At 39.4% G+C, this 18539-nt stretch overlaps 1 protein-coding gene across 3 annotated transcripts in view; it reads left to right on the forward strand.

Annotated features, from left to right (window-relative positions):
* Positions 1-18539, forward strand: part of LOC119548605 (protein outspread) — an 88566-nt gene that overhangs the window by 43881 nt on the left and 26146 nt on the right. For 2 of the 3 annotated variants that reach the window (XM_037855961.1, XM_037855963.1), the window contains exons 2-3: positions 2155-2181; positions 6095-6175. In XM_037855961.1, the coding sequence (XP_037711889.1) occupies positions 2155-2181; positions 6095-6175 (108 nt within the window). The remainder of the gene's footprint in view (positions 1-2154; positions 2182-6094; positions 6176-18539) is intronic. The other variant, XM_037855962.1, reaches the window with a different exon arrangement.

Raw genomic sequence — 18539 nt, forward strand, 5'->3', positions numbered from 1 at the left:
ATAAAAAAAAAACTCATTTTAGTTTCATAATATTTATATATTGATTTAAGAACTATTCGTCCTTAAATCATGCCTGCAAATTTCTTACTTTATTATTAAATCGTTCTTGTTTTTAGTCCAAATATGACTTGATTTAAGAATTATTTATACTTGATTGAATACCGAAAGGTTCTTAAGTCTAGTATTTTCGGTCTTGAAAATTCGTGCTCAAAAGTAGTATTTTGTTCTCGCGTTCTGTGTTTTCCATGCTTGGCGAAGTTTTGACACCGAAAATACTAGGTTCAAGCACGAAATACTTGATTTTTTTTCTGAGTGTACTTATAGTTATGAATGAGCAGAGATTAGCCGTCATTGGCTTAATCGGGCCTAAGATCGGCGACGGCCCTTTGGGCCAGCAAGTCGGGGGCCACTTTCATTTTTATTTCAGTTGGATTCCGAACCACTGAGGCGCTGCGATTCATGGTCAGCGAAGAAAGTTGTTCTCACACATTAATTATGCTCCTCCGAAACCTCCCCATCGATTGATTGATACGATTTATAACCGGAAAAAAACACTGTTTCTGGTAAAAATCGTTTTCATTCATTGATGGCCGGTCAAGTAATTCCAATTGTCTCACTCAATCTTGTTTTTCTCGATCGCTGGCCCACTTTACTTTCCTGAAGGTACGACTGTATGACAAAGACCCAGACTTCGCCAGACTTCATCCACTTTACAATTTGATGGTTCAATTATAAGAATTGATGGCCTGTAATTTTCATGTCCCATACAAAAGCATTTTGGAGAGGAAATTCCGTTTCGTTTTCTGAAGAATTTTGGGCCTCGGGAATTATTTTGTGGTTTTTGCATTTATTTGTTGTCACAAGATTTCGGGGAATTTTAATTATATTAGCATATTGGCTAGAGTTTTGCGGAAGTGATTGAAATTCCACGAAGTTCATTAAAAGGTTGAGAAATAAATAATAAACTTTACAAGAAAGCCTGTTTGATTGCTTATGATTAAAGAACATCAATCATGCGACTTCAATTGATGAATAATTTGTATCTTGCACGTGTTTTAATTATACTATTTGACTTTTATGGCTTCATTGAATGGAAAATTAAATTTAAAAAGCTATTTGATAACTTTGGCAGAAATTAGTAACCAGAAAACCAAAAATTGTTTATAGCAAGCGCGGTTGGTTGGAAGAAACCTGTTGCCATCTCTTTGCCAACTGGATGGATGTGGTGGCTAATGATGATTTAGTCGGCTGTTGTTGTTTCTCTGTTTTTGTTGTGGTTGAGGATGTTGGTCCGATGGATGTTGCCTATTAAGCCGCAACTTAGAAACTCGAAGCGAAACAACAACTGCAATGGCAAGATTGAAAATACACATGTATAAATAAACAAAATAAATAAACAAACAGAGCTAGCAGCCAAAGCCAAAGCCAAAGCAGGCTGAAATTGAGTTAAAAGCCCAAGAGATTCGACGAGATTCAAGAGATTGAAGCTGCAAACAACTTTCCACTCCAGCTCGAAGTTGTTTGGGACTTGACTTGACTTTGACTCGGACTTGGACATGATCCACGTGTGCGTGCGGCTCACTAACTAAACACGATATACTGAGTATATACAGATAGATACAGATAGATAGATATATGTGATATGTGGAGGGGATGCCACAAATTGTTTATTTGTCAATCGGTTTTTGGCTTATTAGCCGCTGCGGCAGCAAAAGTGAAATTTTCCACAACTCTCGAGCTCGAAGCCGATTTATGGCCAGCGGTACGATTCAGTTAATAGCCCCGACTGCTGCCAATAAATCAGCCCGCTTGGCAGTGAGTGAAAAACGTGACTTTTGATTTGACATTTCACAGTCATAAGTATGCGACTATGCCCCGGGTTTCTTATCAAATTAAATCGAAAACAAGTCGGTCTCATGCAATTTAAATTCATTTGCTGCAGCTGGGGGTAAGTTGGGGCCCGGCCTCATCGCGAGCGTCTTGAATGTCATCTCGAATGTGGCTAAATGTCAAAATGCATCAGCCCCATCCGAGACATCTTCCCCGCTGCTAATTGAGTCATTTGGTTCTTCCCCACCTCTCTCTCTATAACTATTTAATTCCCCAACTAACCGATTGCATTCTCTATTCGTATCTTGCACGCTTGCGCAATAGCGAACCTCGTCGAATCTGGCAGAACCAGTAAGTATAAAACTGCATATATTGCGGATAAGTATGAGCTAAGATCCCCCGATCGCCTCTGGTCTCGTTGCCCATGTCTGTCATACATAATAGTGTTTGCATGACTTCATATAGAGTGTTTTCTGTATGTGATTATTTTCGTAAATAGCACGGGGGTTTATTCCCACCAGGAATTCTTGTTGTGGTTTTGCGTTTACTTTTTCATACATTTTTGTAATATACCAATTTGAAGTATTTTTATCGTATTACATATGCTGTAAAATATATATTATTCTCACTGAAAATCTTGTTGTGGTTTTTCGTTTTTGTATATTAAAATACACTCATATTACATTTTTTAAATTTAAATGTTCTAAATATAAATATATACATATATACATTGTTATGGAACATAACTTCTTATTGAATTTAAAAATTTAATTAATAAATGTTTTTGCATTGATTCAATAAAGAACATCAACTTTTTTTAACGAAGTAAGATATAACGATTGCAAATTAAATGAACTAACAACATTTTTACCTCAACTTGTTAAAGACTAATCCATTTTAACTTTACAAAACCTTGTAATCGGTAATGGTTTTCAATTAAAAGTAATTTAAAAACAAGTTACCCAAAACCTTGCATTATAGCCCACTAAATACTGAGTTCTCAACAGTCACAGCCTTTGATTTGTCATTAGCATTCGAATTTGTGGCTGAGTTACTCACTCGGCGCGATCAATCAGTTGGGCTTTTTATTCCACTGAGTCGGTCCACATTTGCACGGCGCACTTTGCGTCATTAGCCAGCGCCTGGGGGCGTTGCCACGCCCATTATCCAGCGGCTCACTCAAAATTCTGCACGCGCAGCCCCAAAGACCCCCCTTAGTACCCCCTTACTACGCCCCATTTCGTTTGAAAATCTCCCATTTGTGTGTCAGCCGCGACATGCGCGATGCATAAATATTCAGCATGTGGCTTGATTTTGATTTGAAATACCCTAAAAACAGAAGTTGGGTTGGGTTTAGGCCTCGAAGCTGGCTCCTGAACAATGAAACTCTTTAAAAACTAGAAGGCACATATGAAGAGGTAGCTGAGATATTAAATTATAAGATTGTACAGACTGAAACACCCATCATAATATCAACACTGCCTCCAAAATAATGAAGCTTTTGAAGAGTAAGAATTCAATAGAGATCAGGAAGTCAAGATTTCAAAATTAAGAAACCAATTAGATTTATAAAAAATATATTTGAATTTTACAAGCCATCCATCTTATATTATCTCCTTGTCTTCTTGAGTTAATTGGTAATCTTAACCTTAGTGCATGATTGACCTTATGAGAAACATACATTTTTCCCACACCTTCCATTTGCTAAACAATTATTAAAAATTAGTTACGGAGGGTATATTATCATCCACATAAGCGGAGGCTCTTTTTCGTTGTATTTGATCAATTCTTCTGGGGGGCAACGTAAATGAAAAACAGTTCGCACAATTTGGAAGACAATTGTGACTCATTTAGTCACGAATTTTTCCTATTTTTTGCCTGTAGTTTTCGTATAAGTTTTTTCTATTTTTGCGAACAACCGAAACAGCGACCGACTGGCATTGATAATTTATGTTTGAGTGTCTGAATGTCTGTGGAGTCGGTCTACGTGGTCGGGTATTACGAGTAGCCAACGGTATTTTTCGGAACCCCTTTACCATCGGAACCATCGCAGTCCCCACACGTCGCACAGTTTAGCGGTGGCCGTAATGTTGTGACAAAAAAGTAGATCGCAATTTGGTGATCGTGTGAGCCGGGGCACCGATCGCAAAACGGGTCGTTAGAAGGTGCTACCTACCCACTAAACCTGAACCTATTTCTGTCACTTAACTTCTCGGACCCATTGAAATTTATGTGGAAAACGTGTCGACTGACTTAACCTGATGAAAGGCTGACAGCAGCTGCAAGTCGCAACTGCAACTGCAATTGCGGCTACTGTTGCAGCAACTGTTGCAGCTTGCAACTTGCAACTTGCAAGTCTCTCACTCATTCTCTCTCCCCTAGTTATTTGAATACAAACGTGCGACTTTTCACATAAATCAATGTTAATGGCGCATTTAAGCGACCCACCACCGTCAACATCCAGCAGCCAGCCCAGAGAATATCATAAAATGCAAAAAAAGAAAAAAAGATATAAGAAAAACACAAACCAGATAAATAAAATTAGCCAGCGTAATTGCAAACCTGGCAGCCGGAGACCCCAAAAAAAGGAAAAATATATGTATATAGAGTAGCTCGATTAGACCTCCGTGGCAGAGGAGTGGGAGGTATATTTTTTCCATCCGACCAACTTTGTTAAGTTGTTGGATAGGCTAGTTTTGGAGGCGAGTGAGTGGCCGGGAACTACCGAATTACACATTTCGTTTTTGGGCTTTGGTTTTCGGCTTTTGGTTTTCGTTTTTCCCATTTTATTGTTTTGTTAACATTTTATGGTGTCAGCTTACAAGACATGATCGGGGTCGCACGGGATCGAGTCAAAAATCGGGATCCCAGGCAATATTTGGGGTTGCATTGGTCATTTGCAAAAGGTGACTTAATTGGTGGTTCGTTTGAAGTGTAGATAGAGTAAAAAGGTAGTATGAAATTTGTTAAAATTTGTTATTCAAAATACATATCACAAATTATTGTTTAGGTATATTACCATATATTGAGAAATTCTGCATGAATTCTTGCTTAAACATTATACCAAATATTGTCATTGTATTATAAAATTTCTTATGTGTTTCTTATTTTATCTTTTGCTATTCATATTAAGACACGAATATTACGATCTTAACTTTATTTTTAAATACATCTTATTATTATATACCAATATGTGTCGCCTTTAAAGATTGCAATTCTGTGTTTCTTATATTTTATGTAAAAAGTACAGCTTATTCTAATGTATCGATTTAAAAATTGCTGATGCCATTTTAAGATCGCCTCACTTTCTTTAATTAGCTGCTGATTGACGACCTTAGGCCACCGTTGGAGTTGTCTTAAATTAAATGCCGGTTCAGTTGGGTTCAATTGGAGGGGGCATTGTGCTATCCCTATCCCCACTTGGCACCCTCGTTTGCGGCTTTGTCAAATCGAAAGAAATATATGTACAAGTATACACCCACCGAATCCAGACCAAAACAATCCGAAACCAAAAAAAAAACGGCGGCAGCCCAATGGCGGGCGCGACTAACGACTGAAATCCACTTTAAATGCGGCCCAATTGTCGCTTATTGTTCGCCTGCTCTGGACTGTAGGCTCTATAGAGGTGTGCAAAGGCCGCGACCCCCTGAAACCCCACCAATGTGTGGCAGCCAAGTGGTCTGGTTTTTGTAGTTGTTTCTACTTGTAATTTATTTTATTTGCTTTAACCCCCTAAAAAATAGAAAATAAAAGCCAAAAATACCACGCAGACAGTTAAATTGGCGCACGTCATTAACATTAGTCATGGCTTAGACGAATAGTTTGGGTAATACCTATATAAATGTGTGTATATGTCGGGTTATGGTGTAGTTAACGTAACACGTGCGCGATAAGAAGCCCAACACAAAAGGAGGTTAAGAAAATTTGGCATTTTTTAATTAAAAATACATTTAAATTTGTTTTTTTTCCGTTCCCGAGATAAGCGAGATATGATAGCTCTGTTCATTTTCTTTTCGTTTATTTTTCGCCAATGATATTTCCGAATAAATTTGTTTTGCTAATTAAGATTACACATTCCTGGTAATTTAATGAACATTTGTTATCGAATAGCTAGAAAATATTTTCATAACTCACTAGACTTTCAAGCCATAATTATATAATTTATATTCCATAACAAATCAGCATTGAAATGTGTTTATTAGTCTTATGCGACACTTTTGTTTATCATAAATATTAACATATTTTTCTTTCGACATCTCTTTAGGCTTCGCGAAAGGTCTCCAAATGCGGATATCTATTTGTGGCGCCAGATTGGGACTTCAGCAATCCATTGTACAGAACAAAGGTGAGTTCTAACGAAAATATTGATTTTGACATATTTATGACATCTTTAATTTTAACAAGGTTCTTTAAAACGTTTTTTAATAAAGTGGTCATATTGAGCCAAACAATGGGCTACAATTAATTTATTATTTGTGTGAAAAGAATCGAAAAATGTTTTATTTACTAGTAAACTAGTTCTCTAAAAATATACTTAAGTATATGTTTAAGTTTTTATATGACCACAGGTGTTATTTTAAGAGAAAATCTTAAATGCAACTTGAATCTGCCATTATTTTTTTACTCATCAGAATAAGAAACCCATTTAAAACTAGTTCAAGAATAACAGACAAGATCCATATCTAATACACGGTGAACTTAATGACCGCCGCAAGTGTAGCACCCCATCTTCACAGCTCTCCAATAAACTGACTGTTTAGAGAGATCCTCATCCCAAGAGTTCCACACTCGGCGAACCAGTTCGTTTGGGGGCACACGAAAAGAAAAAATCACACCTTGAATGCATTAAGGCTAACCAAATTTCCGATGTCCACTTTCCCAAAAATGCCAAACCGCCTATCCCCACTACAAGTAAATCCCATAAAGCAAATTGCCAGCCTTGTCCACTGAGGGGGGAGCGGGGCTGGAAGGGGTTAGCTAGGGGGAGTGGGGTTGCCATGGGTGGCGACGCGGCGGCGTTGACGGGGTGGTGTGAAAAGCAGAAACACTTGAGCAAATATTTGACAGCATCTGGCGACGCACCACAGCCACCGATTTGTTTTTGGACGGTTGGCAAAGAAAGTGCCGCTGGCTGTTGGCCAGGGGAAAGGTGACACGGGGGAGGGGACACAGCCAGGTAATGATGACAGTTTGACACTTGGTGCACTGAAAAAAAACAATTTTCTATTAGTTCATCAATGGCTATTTTTAAAATTTGTCATAAATAAATATTAATTGGAGTCAAGTTAATTCCAATTGTTTTATAAGTACTGTAACTGAAAATCGCAATTTGTGCATTAATAAATGCGTTGATGTCTTATATTTATTTTTATAAATAATATTTTAAAAAAGTTGAAGAATTTTTGGGTCAAAGTAAGAATAGGTATACTCTACAAAAATATGTATTCCGAATCCAAAAGTTATATTTAAGTATATGTTAAAAGTTACTCATACGACACGTATGTCAGTTAGAATTTTGTCATAAAAATCGTATTTTCATTTCTAGCCTTGTCAACTTATTTATTTCGGTTAACTAATTGTTTAAAAAAAGGGAGAGAAATAGAAAAGGATTTATAGTCTATGCCACCTAGTTCTAAATAAATGTGTGATTACAGGCAACAGTACGTATTTGTGATATAAACTTTGGAGGAAATGCGGAGACAGGGTGATTTTTCCAAAATATTTCTTCTGGTATTCCTTTTTAAGACCTCAATGCTCATAAAATAGCATTGTAAGAATAGGATTTTAAAATGTTCATACAAGCGTTGTACTCCATCGGATCAATGGATATCAAAATGTATCATACGCTAGGAGACCTAACTTGGGATACATTGTGTGTAGGATTTTTCTTGCAGTGCATTACAATACAGCTAACAGCACCCGCAGGGGCAACAGCTGATGGCCAATGCCGGCAACGCCTCTTCCACATCCTCATCCTCTTCCTGGGACTGGGAACTCGGGCCTAAGACTTGGGGCCTCGGCTTGGTTTTAGACTGGGCCTTCGACGTCGTCACTTCACTCTCTCGTGGCGATTTGTATCTCGACCAATTAGCGAATGACGTAGCGACGTGGCGACAGCAGCGCATCGTTAAAACCGCAACGCAAACCGACATATGCAAATGGCTGCAAACAGTTACAGGTGGCTTGTGGGCCTTCCAGGGGGCGGCAGGTGGGTCGGACAGGTAGGAATGGTGGCCACTCTGCCCAGCCTCCTCTGATTTGTGCTGAGCGACGTCCGAGCCCCGACAAACTCTTTGGCCAAAGACAGCGATGCTGATGATAATAATAAAAGTGTGCGCATGCGCAGAGCGCACTTCCTTGTTAACAACATAAATTTACGTATGTTTTTTAATAGATGGACAGGTATTTAATTAACATTTGTGCAGAAGCAGTCGCAGTCAAAGTCGCTGCCTCGTCGCAGTCGCTCACAAACCGGATGTTGTTTTCTGCCGAGAGCTGTTGTGCTAGCTCTGGAAAAGCACTCAGATCCATCGAGCGGGGAAGGCAGTCATCAAGTGTCTTGAATCGAGGGCGGGGCTAATTGTGGTGCTCGAGCGGGAATGGGAAGGAAATAAATTTAAGCAAACTAGCCAGTGCTCGGCGTTGACTTTCTTTTGGCGAATATGCAAAAGTAATTGAATTAATGAAGAAAATTGGACTGACTTTTTTTTGTTACTAAAAAAATGCTTGTATTGTTGAAAAGAAATTTATGGAACTTTTTTAATAATTAATAAAGGGAAGGTGAGACTCAAAGTATCTAAGATAATGATAAAATACTCAAGATTTAATGTCCAAGTTATGAATGAATATTCTACCTAATTTATTCCTCCTTTTATTCAAACCAACACCTTTCTTTATAGGAAGTAACTAAATATCTCAGACTAAATTGCTCTCTCTATGCTAATTCCCCACTCAATTTCCATTTCACTAAAGTCCTATGTATCAGGTTGCCTAACTTTCCCGGCTTCTCGGGAAATATCTCCCTCGGCCATCAGTTCTTTATCTCAGCGGAGCAGTCATCAAGTGGTGCCCCTTTCCTGGCCTTCAGCAAATCCACAGCCATGGGCTCTGGGTTACCCACAAAGAACGGCTGCCTGCTCCCTTTCCTACCGTCATAATGTAGCCATAATGTACCACCACCACCAGTGGGGCAATTACGTGCTCTGGAGCCCAGGAGTATACCATACCTCCCCAGATTTCCGACCCCACAACGATTGCAGGTGCAGCCAATTTCTTATTGTCTCGACTTTTTGCATTGGCACTTTTTGTTTGAACATTATTAGGATAGCTGGCCATGCACCTGAACTTGATTGGGAGGCCTCAAGGTGTCTAGCTTTTTTGATTAGTTTTCAGGGTCTTGGTGGGTGGTAACGTGATAAGGTCTACATTTTAAGACAAAGTCCTTAAGCTACTGGAGAAAGCTGATTCTATAGTTGAATAATTGAGATAAGACTACATCTTCATCATTGTAAAGACTGAACTTAAATCACTCTTTATAAATCCCATTTAAATATTTAACAAATCAATTAAGATATATTATCCCCCATCTTGTACCAACTAAAACTGGTCCCAGATCGGCCCAATACCCTCGATCGGTCTCATAACCCTTAAGACAAATCGACAGTTAAGTTAAGCGTCTGGATTTCCGAAAGTAATTTCACCGCGCCTGCCGCTGAAACCCTTTTTAGCATAATTTCCGATAATTTCCTTTGACAAGTTAAATGCTGCAATTTGGTATCCGATAATTTATCATATAACTTAATATTGATTGCGATTATGAAAGGGCAGGCGAAAAAGGGGGGAAAACGCCTGGCTCTTTTTTCTCTCTTACTAGCTATCTTGGGCCAAGACTCGCCGAGCATCTTTCTCCCTAGGAAACGGCAATAAACTTACGGCTTGGAATTATGCAGATTTTTATCGCCTCGCCAACTTTTCTGCATACAAAGTGCATAATTTCCAGAAAGGAAAACCTGCTCCAGAGACGTGAGACGGAAAGACAGACGGACACGTGGGCAACATAAGCGCTGGCTGAGCAGCAGCCGATAAGCTTTTGCTGGGGAAATATTTTCATAATGACGACTTTTGCGTGAGGAGGCATTCAGCTGGGGTCTTTCGAGGGGACGGGAGAGTTCAATGGACCTGCTCCTGGAGAAGATGTAGAAACCCCTTCTAAAACGGAAGTGTTTGCCTCGGGTTGATCTCGGGCCAGGGTCTGATAATGAAATTGATAATCACAATCATCATGGTCATGGGGCTCTGAAATGTTGTTGATTGACAAGTCGGCCAGGAGACTCTCCTCTCTCGGGGGCTTTATTAATTAAACCAGGAAGCATTTTCGGCCTGCCTCCGCGGGCAGTCCCACTCTATAGAGCCGTACAGCTGCTGCAGCTGGGGATCTTGAAAATATTTATTAAAAATTATGCACGCATTAGCTGGCCCGGCGGTCGGTCTCCCTGGGCTTTATTAAGGAAGTGTTTTGGCTTGGTGGGCGAATTACACGAAATGCTGCATATTAATTTAGTTTCTCTAGCGGTAATAGCCGCGATTTGCGGTCAGGCTTAGAGAGACCCAGACTCGGTTTATGGCATTTTGATAGCCGAGAGAATCCGCTATAAAAATAGGCATCCAAGATTTTACGATCCGTGCCCGTTCTCTTTCCATACCACATCTTTGTAGAGCTCGATGGAGGCTCGAAACAATTTTTCGATTTTTTAGCTCTACGCCCACTGCGTGCGTAGTCGTTTGTAATTTCCTCTCGAAACTAATTACAAATGGCAGATGGAGGGGGGTTCTGTGGTGGGGAAAACAAATTAGAATATTAACTGAAAATTGTCTACACGTAAGCAAATTCATTAGTCGCAATTAACGGATGATAGGAATGGAGACTATCGATTAAGTTCGCCTCGGATTGCAGCCGTTCGGTTGTGGGCGTTCGTATCGAAATGGGATGGAAGTGGAAATGAATTGCCGGTGAGACTGTGGGTGATGCGGATGAATAGGCGGGAGATCTGTAATCCAGAACTAATGAGTATGCAGTCTGGGCTGGGGAGAAGCAACGATCGATCACCCCTAAACAAATCGATCACGATGCTGTAAGCCCAAAGAAGCTGTTTCAAATTTATGAGCCTGTTAATTGGGTGTTAATAATGGACATTGAACAGGAGGGAATCACGAAAACTTACATAACAAATACTATTTTAGAGTTGCTAATTGTATAGTAACGATAGGCAAGGTTACTTAAATTAAAAAGAAATACAACAAAATCAAAACAATATTTTTCGGAATAAAATAATAATTAATATATTTATTTATTTGACTTATTAGTAATAGTAAAGCACTAAAAATATGTTTGGCAATAAAAATTTTACTATAAAATAAAATATTTTTAAATAACCCAACTCTTTCCTAACATAAATAATATTTTTATTTGACACCTGCCAAATATTTAGCAATTCTGCAGTTATTTTTGTGGCGATCATTCTGGGCACACGGCGTACAAGTGGGTTAAGCACATGCATAAAAACCAAACCAAACAAACTAATTTGCACACTTGACGGCCTGCCAACTTGAGAATGGCTGCATGAACGATTGAATGGAATGACTAACTGAATGACTGACTGTCAGACAGCGAGGCAGCTGCTCTGCCGTCTCCCACCGCCAATAAATAGCAATTAGAATAACATGCCAATAAATCTTGGCTGGCTAAACTCTTTTTCCATAAACTGCAATCGGCTGTTGTCGATGCTGCTTTTGCTGCTGCTGATTTTGCAGCAACTGCAGTTGAACGGAACTGAATCCGACCTTGGCTTGCATATGAGTACGAGATGCATATTGCAGATTTGCACACTGTAAGAAAATAAAATCAACAACACAGGTTTAATAGGTAAGGAGAAGAAAGGTAGCATAACATGCTGTAATTTTCTTAAATTACAATTATATATATAATTCGAATTTATGGACTTGAAAGTTGTATATTTAAACTAGTTAGACTCGATTTCCAATATCATTATAAACTCTCAGAGAATATAAATCTGATTTGTCAGCTTTCTTCTGCCAACCATCAAACATGATATTCAGAAACTACACTTATCCAAAGCTAAAACTTAACTTAATGACATAAGTTAACATGACACTAATAAATCGGTCCTTGTAAAATTTACACATTTAAGTTGGGATATGTAAAATATATTTTTCCAATTTAATTACCCATTTCTCCCAGTGCCCTAGAAACTCTCCCACTTGCCAGCCTCCTCTTCCACCTCCACGACCACTCGCCTCTTTGTCTCTGTCAGTTTCATTCATAAATAAATACAAAAGTGCAACACCTCTAAATTTATATGTTAATTAGTTGGGCTGCAAGCTGAAACCGCAAATTAGCCCACGACTCGCGAGCGCCTGATGCATTTGCAACTGTCAACGATGGAGTGGATGGTTGATGGTGGTCGGAGGATGGAGGATGGAGTTCTCGACGTGGGTGCCCACCACCTCCGCCCCCTTCACCTCCTCCCTTTTTTTCACCCACCCAAAGGTGTGTTAATTGATTGCTCGGGTCTCTCAGGGCCCACAATTGCTAACGGTATATGCTGCAGGCTACGGCCACCAAATCCACAAGAATTCAATGGCAAAAAAGGCAGAAACGGAGAAAATAAGTCGGAAAACAAAACTCATCTCCGGGGTCCATTCCATTCTGTCAGTGAGCAAAAACCAGACGACAAGAGAATTACTTGTGCACATTGTTTAAAGTCATATTTCAAAGTGACAATCATTTAAAAACGTATGGCATTACGATACTCTATTGAGGAAGAAGTTTAAAAATGCAATGAATTATTGGACTGGCTTTCATATATATCTTAAACTATGTCATATCTAATATTAAACAAGAACAATTTGATGTTATAGTTTTAATAAGAATCCAGTTTACAATTTCATAAGAGCATACTAATTATAAAGTTCTCAAGAATTCACGTTTTCCATCTGATTTCGATTGTCTAAACATAGAAAGAGTCTCAGAACTTCGATGGACTTGCTATCGGTATTATTTTGAGTGCTATATGCGGTACCGCGTTGTCAATGGAATATGGTCAGCTGTAGTCTCCTTCGCCTTCTGTGCTTTTTCCTCGCTTTTTGCTTCTGGCCATTACATAAAACAGCGGGCTGAGACAAGGCGAGACTTACGTAGACGTAGACCGAGCGTCTAACGGAGATGACGTTGACTTGGAGAGATCGCGTATTGGATTTCCACGCCGTCATTGTCGTTGAATGGAGCCGCTATGAGCCATGTGCGATGGGCGGGTGGCGGTGGTGCAGTGGTGCAGTGGTGCTGGGAGGGGGGCGTGGTGGCAGCCCATGTGTGGTTGCATTGACGAACTGTCTGACGGCGGAAAGAGAGGCTATATTTCTAACTGTGGTGTGGTTTTATTGTGCTCATCAAGCCTAGCGGGCCAGCCTTAATAAAATGTTTTTGCCTCTGCCTACCTGGGATACCCTGGATTATAAAAGAATGGTATTAAAAAAAATCATAAGCAATTAGAAATATTCCTTCCTGCAAAAATTTAATAATAATCAATATTTAGACACATATGCAAACTGCGATAGAAATATCTTTATGGATATAAAGTAAGACTTAGTTTGGATTAAAATAATATAAATTCTTTTGAAGCTTAGAGCGTTTATAATATTCGGTTTAAATAATTTTCCAATTTGGTTTTAGGACCCATTCCTAACAGATTTTATAAGGTCGGAAACTATGTACACTTGTTAAGAAAGACCAAGATCTTCTAGAAGTTAAGACCTGAATACATTCTACAATTTTAGTAAATAAGTACTTATAATATGTTTGGCCAAGCTTCCATCACCTATGTTACCGACATGTTCTAGAACTTATCTTTGGGTTACAGCATATTCCCCATTCGAAAGACACACACTTGAGTGCTTATGCGATCTCTACTCATCTTTCTGAGGCCCCTTCACACCCCCTGGAAGGTATTATTCAACTTTTTTCATTTTCTGTCCGATGCTTTATGCAAGTTCGTATATCGTTTCTGTCGGCATTTGTTTTTCATTTCATTTTTCATGCGCTGCAGCAGTTTGTTTTTGTCATCTGGCCCCATGTGCAATATTGTGCAGCCAAACAAAAAGAGAGGGGGATATTATGGGGCGGAAAAACAGAAAACAGAAATGAAAGGGGGGCGGTGGAAATGGTCGCACTAAAGTTTTCATCATAACGGTAACGACTTTTGCAAAATCACCAGGGAGACGTTAGATGTTTGATTTCCGCGTAATTACCTTTTTTGTGTTGCCCCTGTTGTCTGGGTATTGTTTTTCCAACTTTGTTTGGAGAGTGTCTCGTTCGCACTAATTACGAAAAAACGCCTCCTGCAGCTGCAGATTTGTGGGCGTGTCGGCGATGTTGCAATTGTTTTTTTCCCTCTTTTTTTATGCTATTTTTCCAGCTCACTCGCCGTTTAACACGTATCGCATTAAGGCGCTTTTAATAAGCCCATTCCCATTCCCCATTCCCCATTCCCCCATAAAAGAAAATAGCTACCAGTGAACGATTTCCGCTCGCGACCGTCATTTGACACGTTTAACGAAATGAAAATGATTGACGACTGGGTTACTTGACGACTTGCCAACTCTGTATTCCCCTGTGACTATGTAATACCCCTGGATATAAGACTTTGCCTCTTGCAAAATAGGCTGCTGTGGGGCCCACTGACAAGTTAATAGTCGGCTCTATTAACTTTTTATGACCGCAACAAGTGCTCTTTTGTCGCCCCAAAGGAAGTTGCCTTCACCCGAGAACAACAGCGCTGAAATAATCAATTTACCAATATTGAAAATGAGAGCTGCGAGCTGTTTGGTAATGACTAAATCAATAATTGACTTCCTGCGGTGCTTTGGCAATCGCATTTGATCATTATGGCATTGATTAGTTTTTAGTTTGTTGTGTTGTGTAATTTGTGGTGACTATTGAGTCTGATTGGTTATTAGGACAGCTTTTAATTGTCAATTAAAGCGGTAGAATGAGACTGTTTGCTAACCCAATACCCAATACTAATTACCAAGCCAAAAAAGTCAATAAAACATTTACCAAAATGTTCAAATGGCCAAGTCGATGGGAAGTCATAAGTCAAGACTGCAATAAAAATAAGTAACTGCTTCCGACATTAGAGAAACAGATAAATTGTTTGCCCAATATGGGTTTTTTATTACATGCAATTTAAGAATTGTAGAATTATAATGGTATGAAACTAATTTTATTGTAAGAGGTACAAGCTTAAAAAATGTTCAGAGACATAAAATTGTATTTACTGTCTAAAGTGAATGTCATAACATTTCTGCGGGCTAACTAATTTGTGTTATATAATACCATTCCCCTTACTATCGATGTGTTTTCTGATACCTGCAAATGGTATTCCCAAATCAGTTTCATACCATTTTTTAATCATCAAAAAATTCCCTTTCGTAAGCTTTGCAATCGAACACTGATCAGAAAGGCATTTCCCAATGGCCATTCAGACTGGGTGTGTTGACAAGGCTAACCAATAGACGCCCCCGCAGATCCGTCCATCTGAAAACAAGCTCAATTTATGAGCCCAGCTTGTGGCATCCATCATCGCGCAACTTGTCTTGTCTCCTAAAAGGGCCCAGTCTTTGGAAGCTATATGTGCATATGCGTATACCTATATCTTTCTGAATGCAAACGAGAACGCCACATAATAAACGCCAAAAAGCGAACCGAAAAAAAGGGTTAGGAACGCCGTTCCGAGCTGTCCGTGTTATAAATGATGGGGCCCAACTGCGAGTCGAGATTCGAGCTCGAGTTCAAGCCTCTTTCTCTCTGAAGCCTTTTACTCTAGCGCCACATGCCACGGCAAAAGATCTAAGACCATGTTGCACATCAGAAGATTGTCTGTCCGACTGTCTCTCTGTCTCGGAGTCTGTCTAAATGTTGGCGGCCCACGCATTCTCCGGCTAAGAGATATCCCAGAGAATACCAGGGCAGGGAAACCTGCTGCATCATTTTTCACTCGAAGATTGCATAATGATTGACAATTCATTATGCCAGCCAGCTCTTTGCTGGGATCTCTTAAGCATCAAGGAGTTAATAGCACTGGAAAAAATATGTGTGTTTCAGGAATAGGTAGGTCTAAAAAAGTTTATCATATAAATATTCAAAAAAATTAAATTAAACGTTGATCTAAATCAGTGGTTACCAGCAGAGGAAGAGTGTACATTGACATGATGGAATTTGTTATGCTGTGTGTGTTTGAAGAGCAGTATTCCATGGGCTGTACTGCTTAAGTTTTCGACCACCACCTAACACATAGTGAAAATACAAATAATTCCAAATTTATAATATCAATACCTTTCCCCCAGTGTACAAGAGGGTTTCTTGGGCTTTTAATGGCCGGCCAGATTAGGCATCTCCCCGTAGGCAATAAGGAAGTGTGTTTGTTCTCCTTAAGTTCGTGTTCTTGCATCTAATAACTCACTAATGAATCTCTTCAAATGTTTTCTTTTCTTTCAGGTGAGTGAAGATCAAATAGACAGAATAAAACGCGATACACAGATTGAACCGTGTAAGCAGAAACTCAATTGCGAAGCAAAGTATCAAGGTCAGCTGATCGTTTAATTGAAAAATCCACAAAGGTGTGACCGCAAAAAAGCAAAACAACAGAGATATCGTGAACTTTCGAAAACAATAGAGAGATCCGAGATCCGAGTACTTGGCCCCAACCGAGAGACCCAGCGCCTGCAATTGAGGCTCATAGACAATATTGCACAACTCTGTCGGTCGTTTTGCACACCTGTTGCCGTGTGTATGCTGCCTTCAAAGCCCCAGTCGATGTCTAATTGAAGCAATTAGTGAACCCATTATGGCATTTTTCTTCGATTTTTTCTGTTTCTGTTTTGGTTATATATTTTTCGTTACTCTGGCCGATTCAATTAGTCTGGTGGGGGGTTTCGCAGGGGTCCGAGAGGCTCATAATTAGCCCGAGCTTATCTGTAGTTCGGGGAACCTCATCCAATCCATCCATCCATCCATTTCTGTTGGGGCTATGACAACACACCGCAATAAACAACACAGAAACACTGACAAAAGACAATTGACCTTCGTTAGTCAAAAGTTCATTTGCATCAATTTATTATGGCATACTACACTATGAACTGTGGGAGTTATTTGCGCAAACATTGGAATAAAAGCCAAGCTGTTTTAGTTGACTTAGATAAAGCCATCAGAAGGGGGTTAACTAACAATAAGAGATGAATAAATGAAGGTTTAGCCATATAAATTTAATAGGTAACCAGCATGGAATACACTGATATAAATTAAATCACGCAGTAATAAATTTTAAACACGCTTGATAAGTTTAATTTTAATTTTCTTATTTAAAAGTTCACAAAAATCTTAACCAATGCAATAACCAAACATATATTTCCGACAGCGGGGTCCAAGTGCAATTTCATTATCTGCGATTGAAAAATGTATAAGCCCAAAAAAGATCCAAATGCAAATTAAGAACCATTTCAAGATTCCACACGTTATGCGCTCCATTGAAATTTTCTTCCTGCTAGCTTGAGAATAAAAATGTTACTGACTGAGGAAATTCGTTCTTGCTATTACACAAGGAGCAAACTAAAAAATATATGTAAATAAATTTGCAATCAATCGCTTTGTGAACCGTAGATAACCCAAGACTACATATAAATAGTAAAGATTATAATCTAAACTTCATAATAAGCAAGCACTTTTCCTATAAAAAACAATTGACACAGTTTATGGCTACACATTTACTTTAAGACACGGCTGTCAGCTAGCATAATTTTGTTCTAGTTCAACTAGTTCACCAGAAAAATTTGCATGTGGCTTTTAATCTGGCCAGAAAACTTTACGACTCTGCCAATTTACAACTAGTTTCAAAACTGGAACTGCTTAAAATTCCAAACTCCGGCACTGTGCTGCCCACTTTGTTTGCACAAAAGAAAAACATTTGCAATTTTCATAAATCAAACGTGAAAACCTCGACAACGAATGAAGCTGAGCAGAGACCTTCAACCTTCGGCACTTTGCATAAGCTTCATTATCGTGCGAAATGCCTGGCTGAATGACCACGTGCATGGATATCTCTATGGCTCTATCTTAATTCAACCCATCTTCCTGCACAAGTGTTTCTCCGCCATGGTCACAACTCACACAGAGCTGTCAGATTGGCTGACAAAAAATTGGAGGTACTCCGGCTGACATTTAATGCCGTGTCACTGCGAAAAAAAAAACAGAAACCGAAACCGAATCTGCAAATGAGTTCAGTGAACGCGCGACACAATCAACGTCAATCAATGGTCAGCTGACTTACGATGTCCGAAGTTCCGGAACCCCTCGAATGCAACTTCATATGCATTTTTGGGGGCTCTTGCAACCAAAGTCACTTTCGGAGTTTGTTCACCCATCCACGCGCACTGGGAACGGGGCGCCATTTCCAAATATCCATACAAATATTTTTGCCGTGTTTTTCTCTTCGTTTTTTTTCGGCTGCAACCTGCTTGGGTAATATCATATTTTAGCAAAACTTGTTGAAAATTCCAAGACACCAATACAAAGGCTGCGCGCCAAACACACACGCTGCTGACCAAGCTCTAATAACTAATGGCCAAGAGCGGAGGAG

The sequence above is a fragment of the Drosophila subpulchrella genome, chromosome 2L (genome assembly GCF_014743375.2).
Source record: "Drosophila subpulchrella strain 33 F10 #4 breed RU33 chromosome 2L, RU_Dsub_v1.1 Primary Assembly, whole genome shotgun sequence".
Lineage (NCBI taxonomy): Eukaryota > Metazoa > Arthropoda > Insecta > Diptera > Drosophilidae > Drosophila > Drosophila subpulchrella.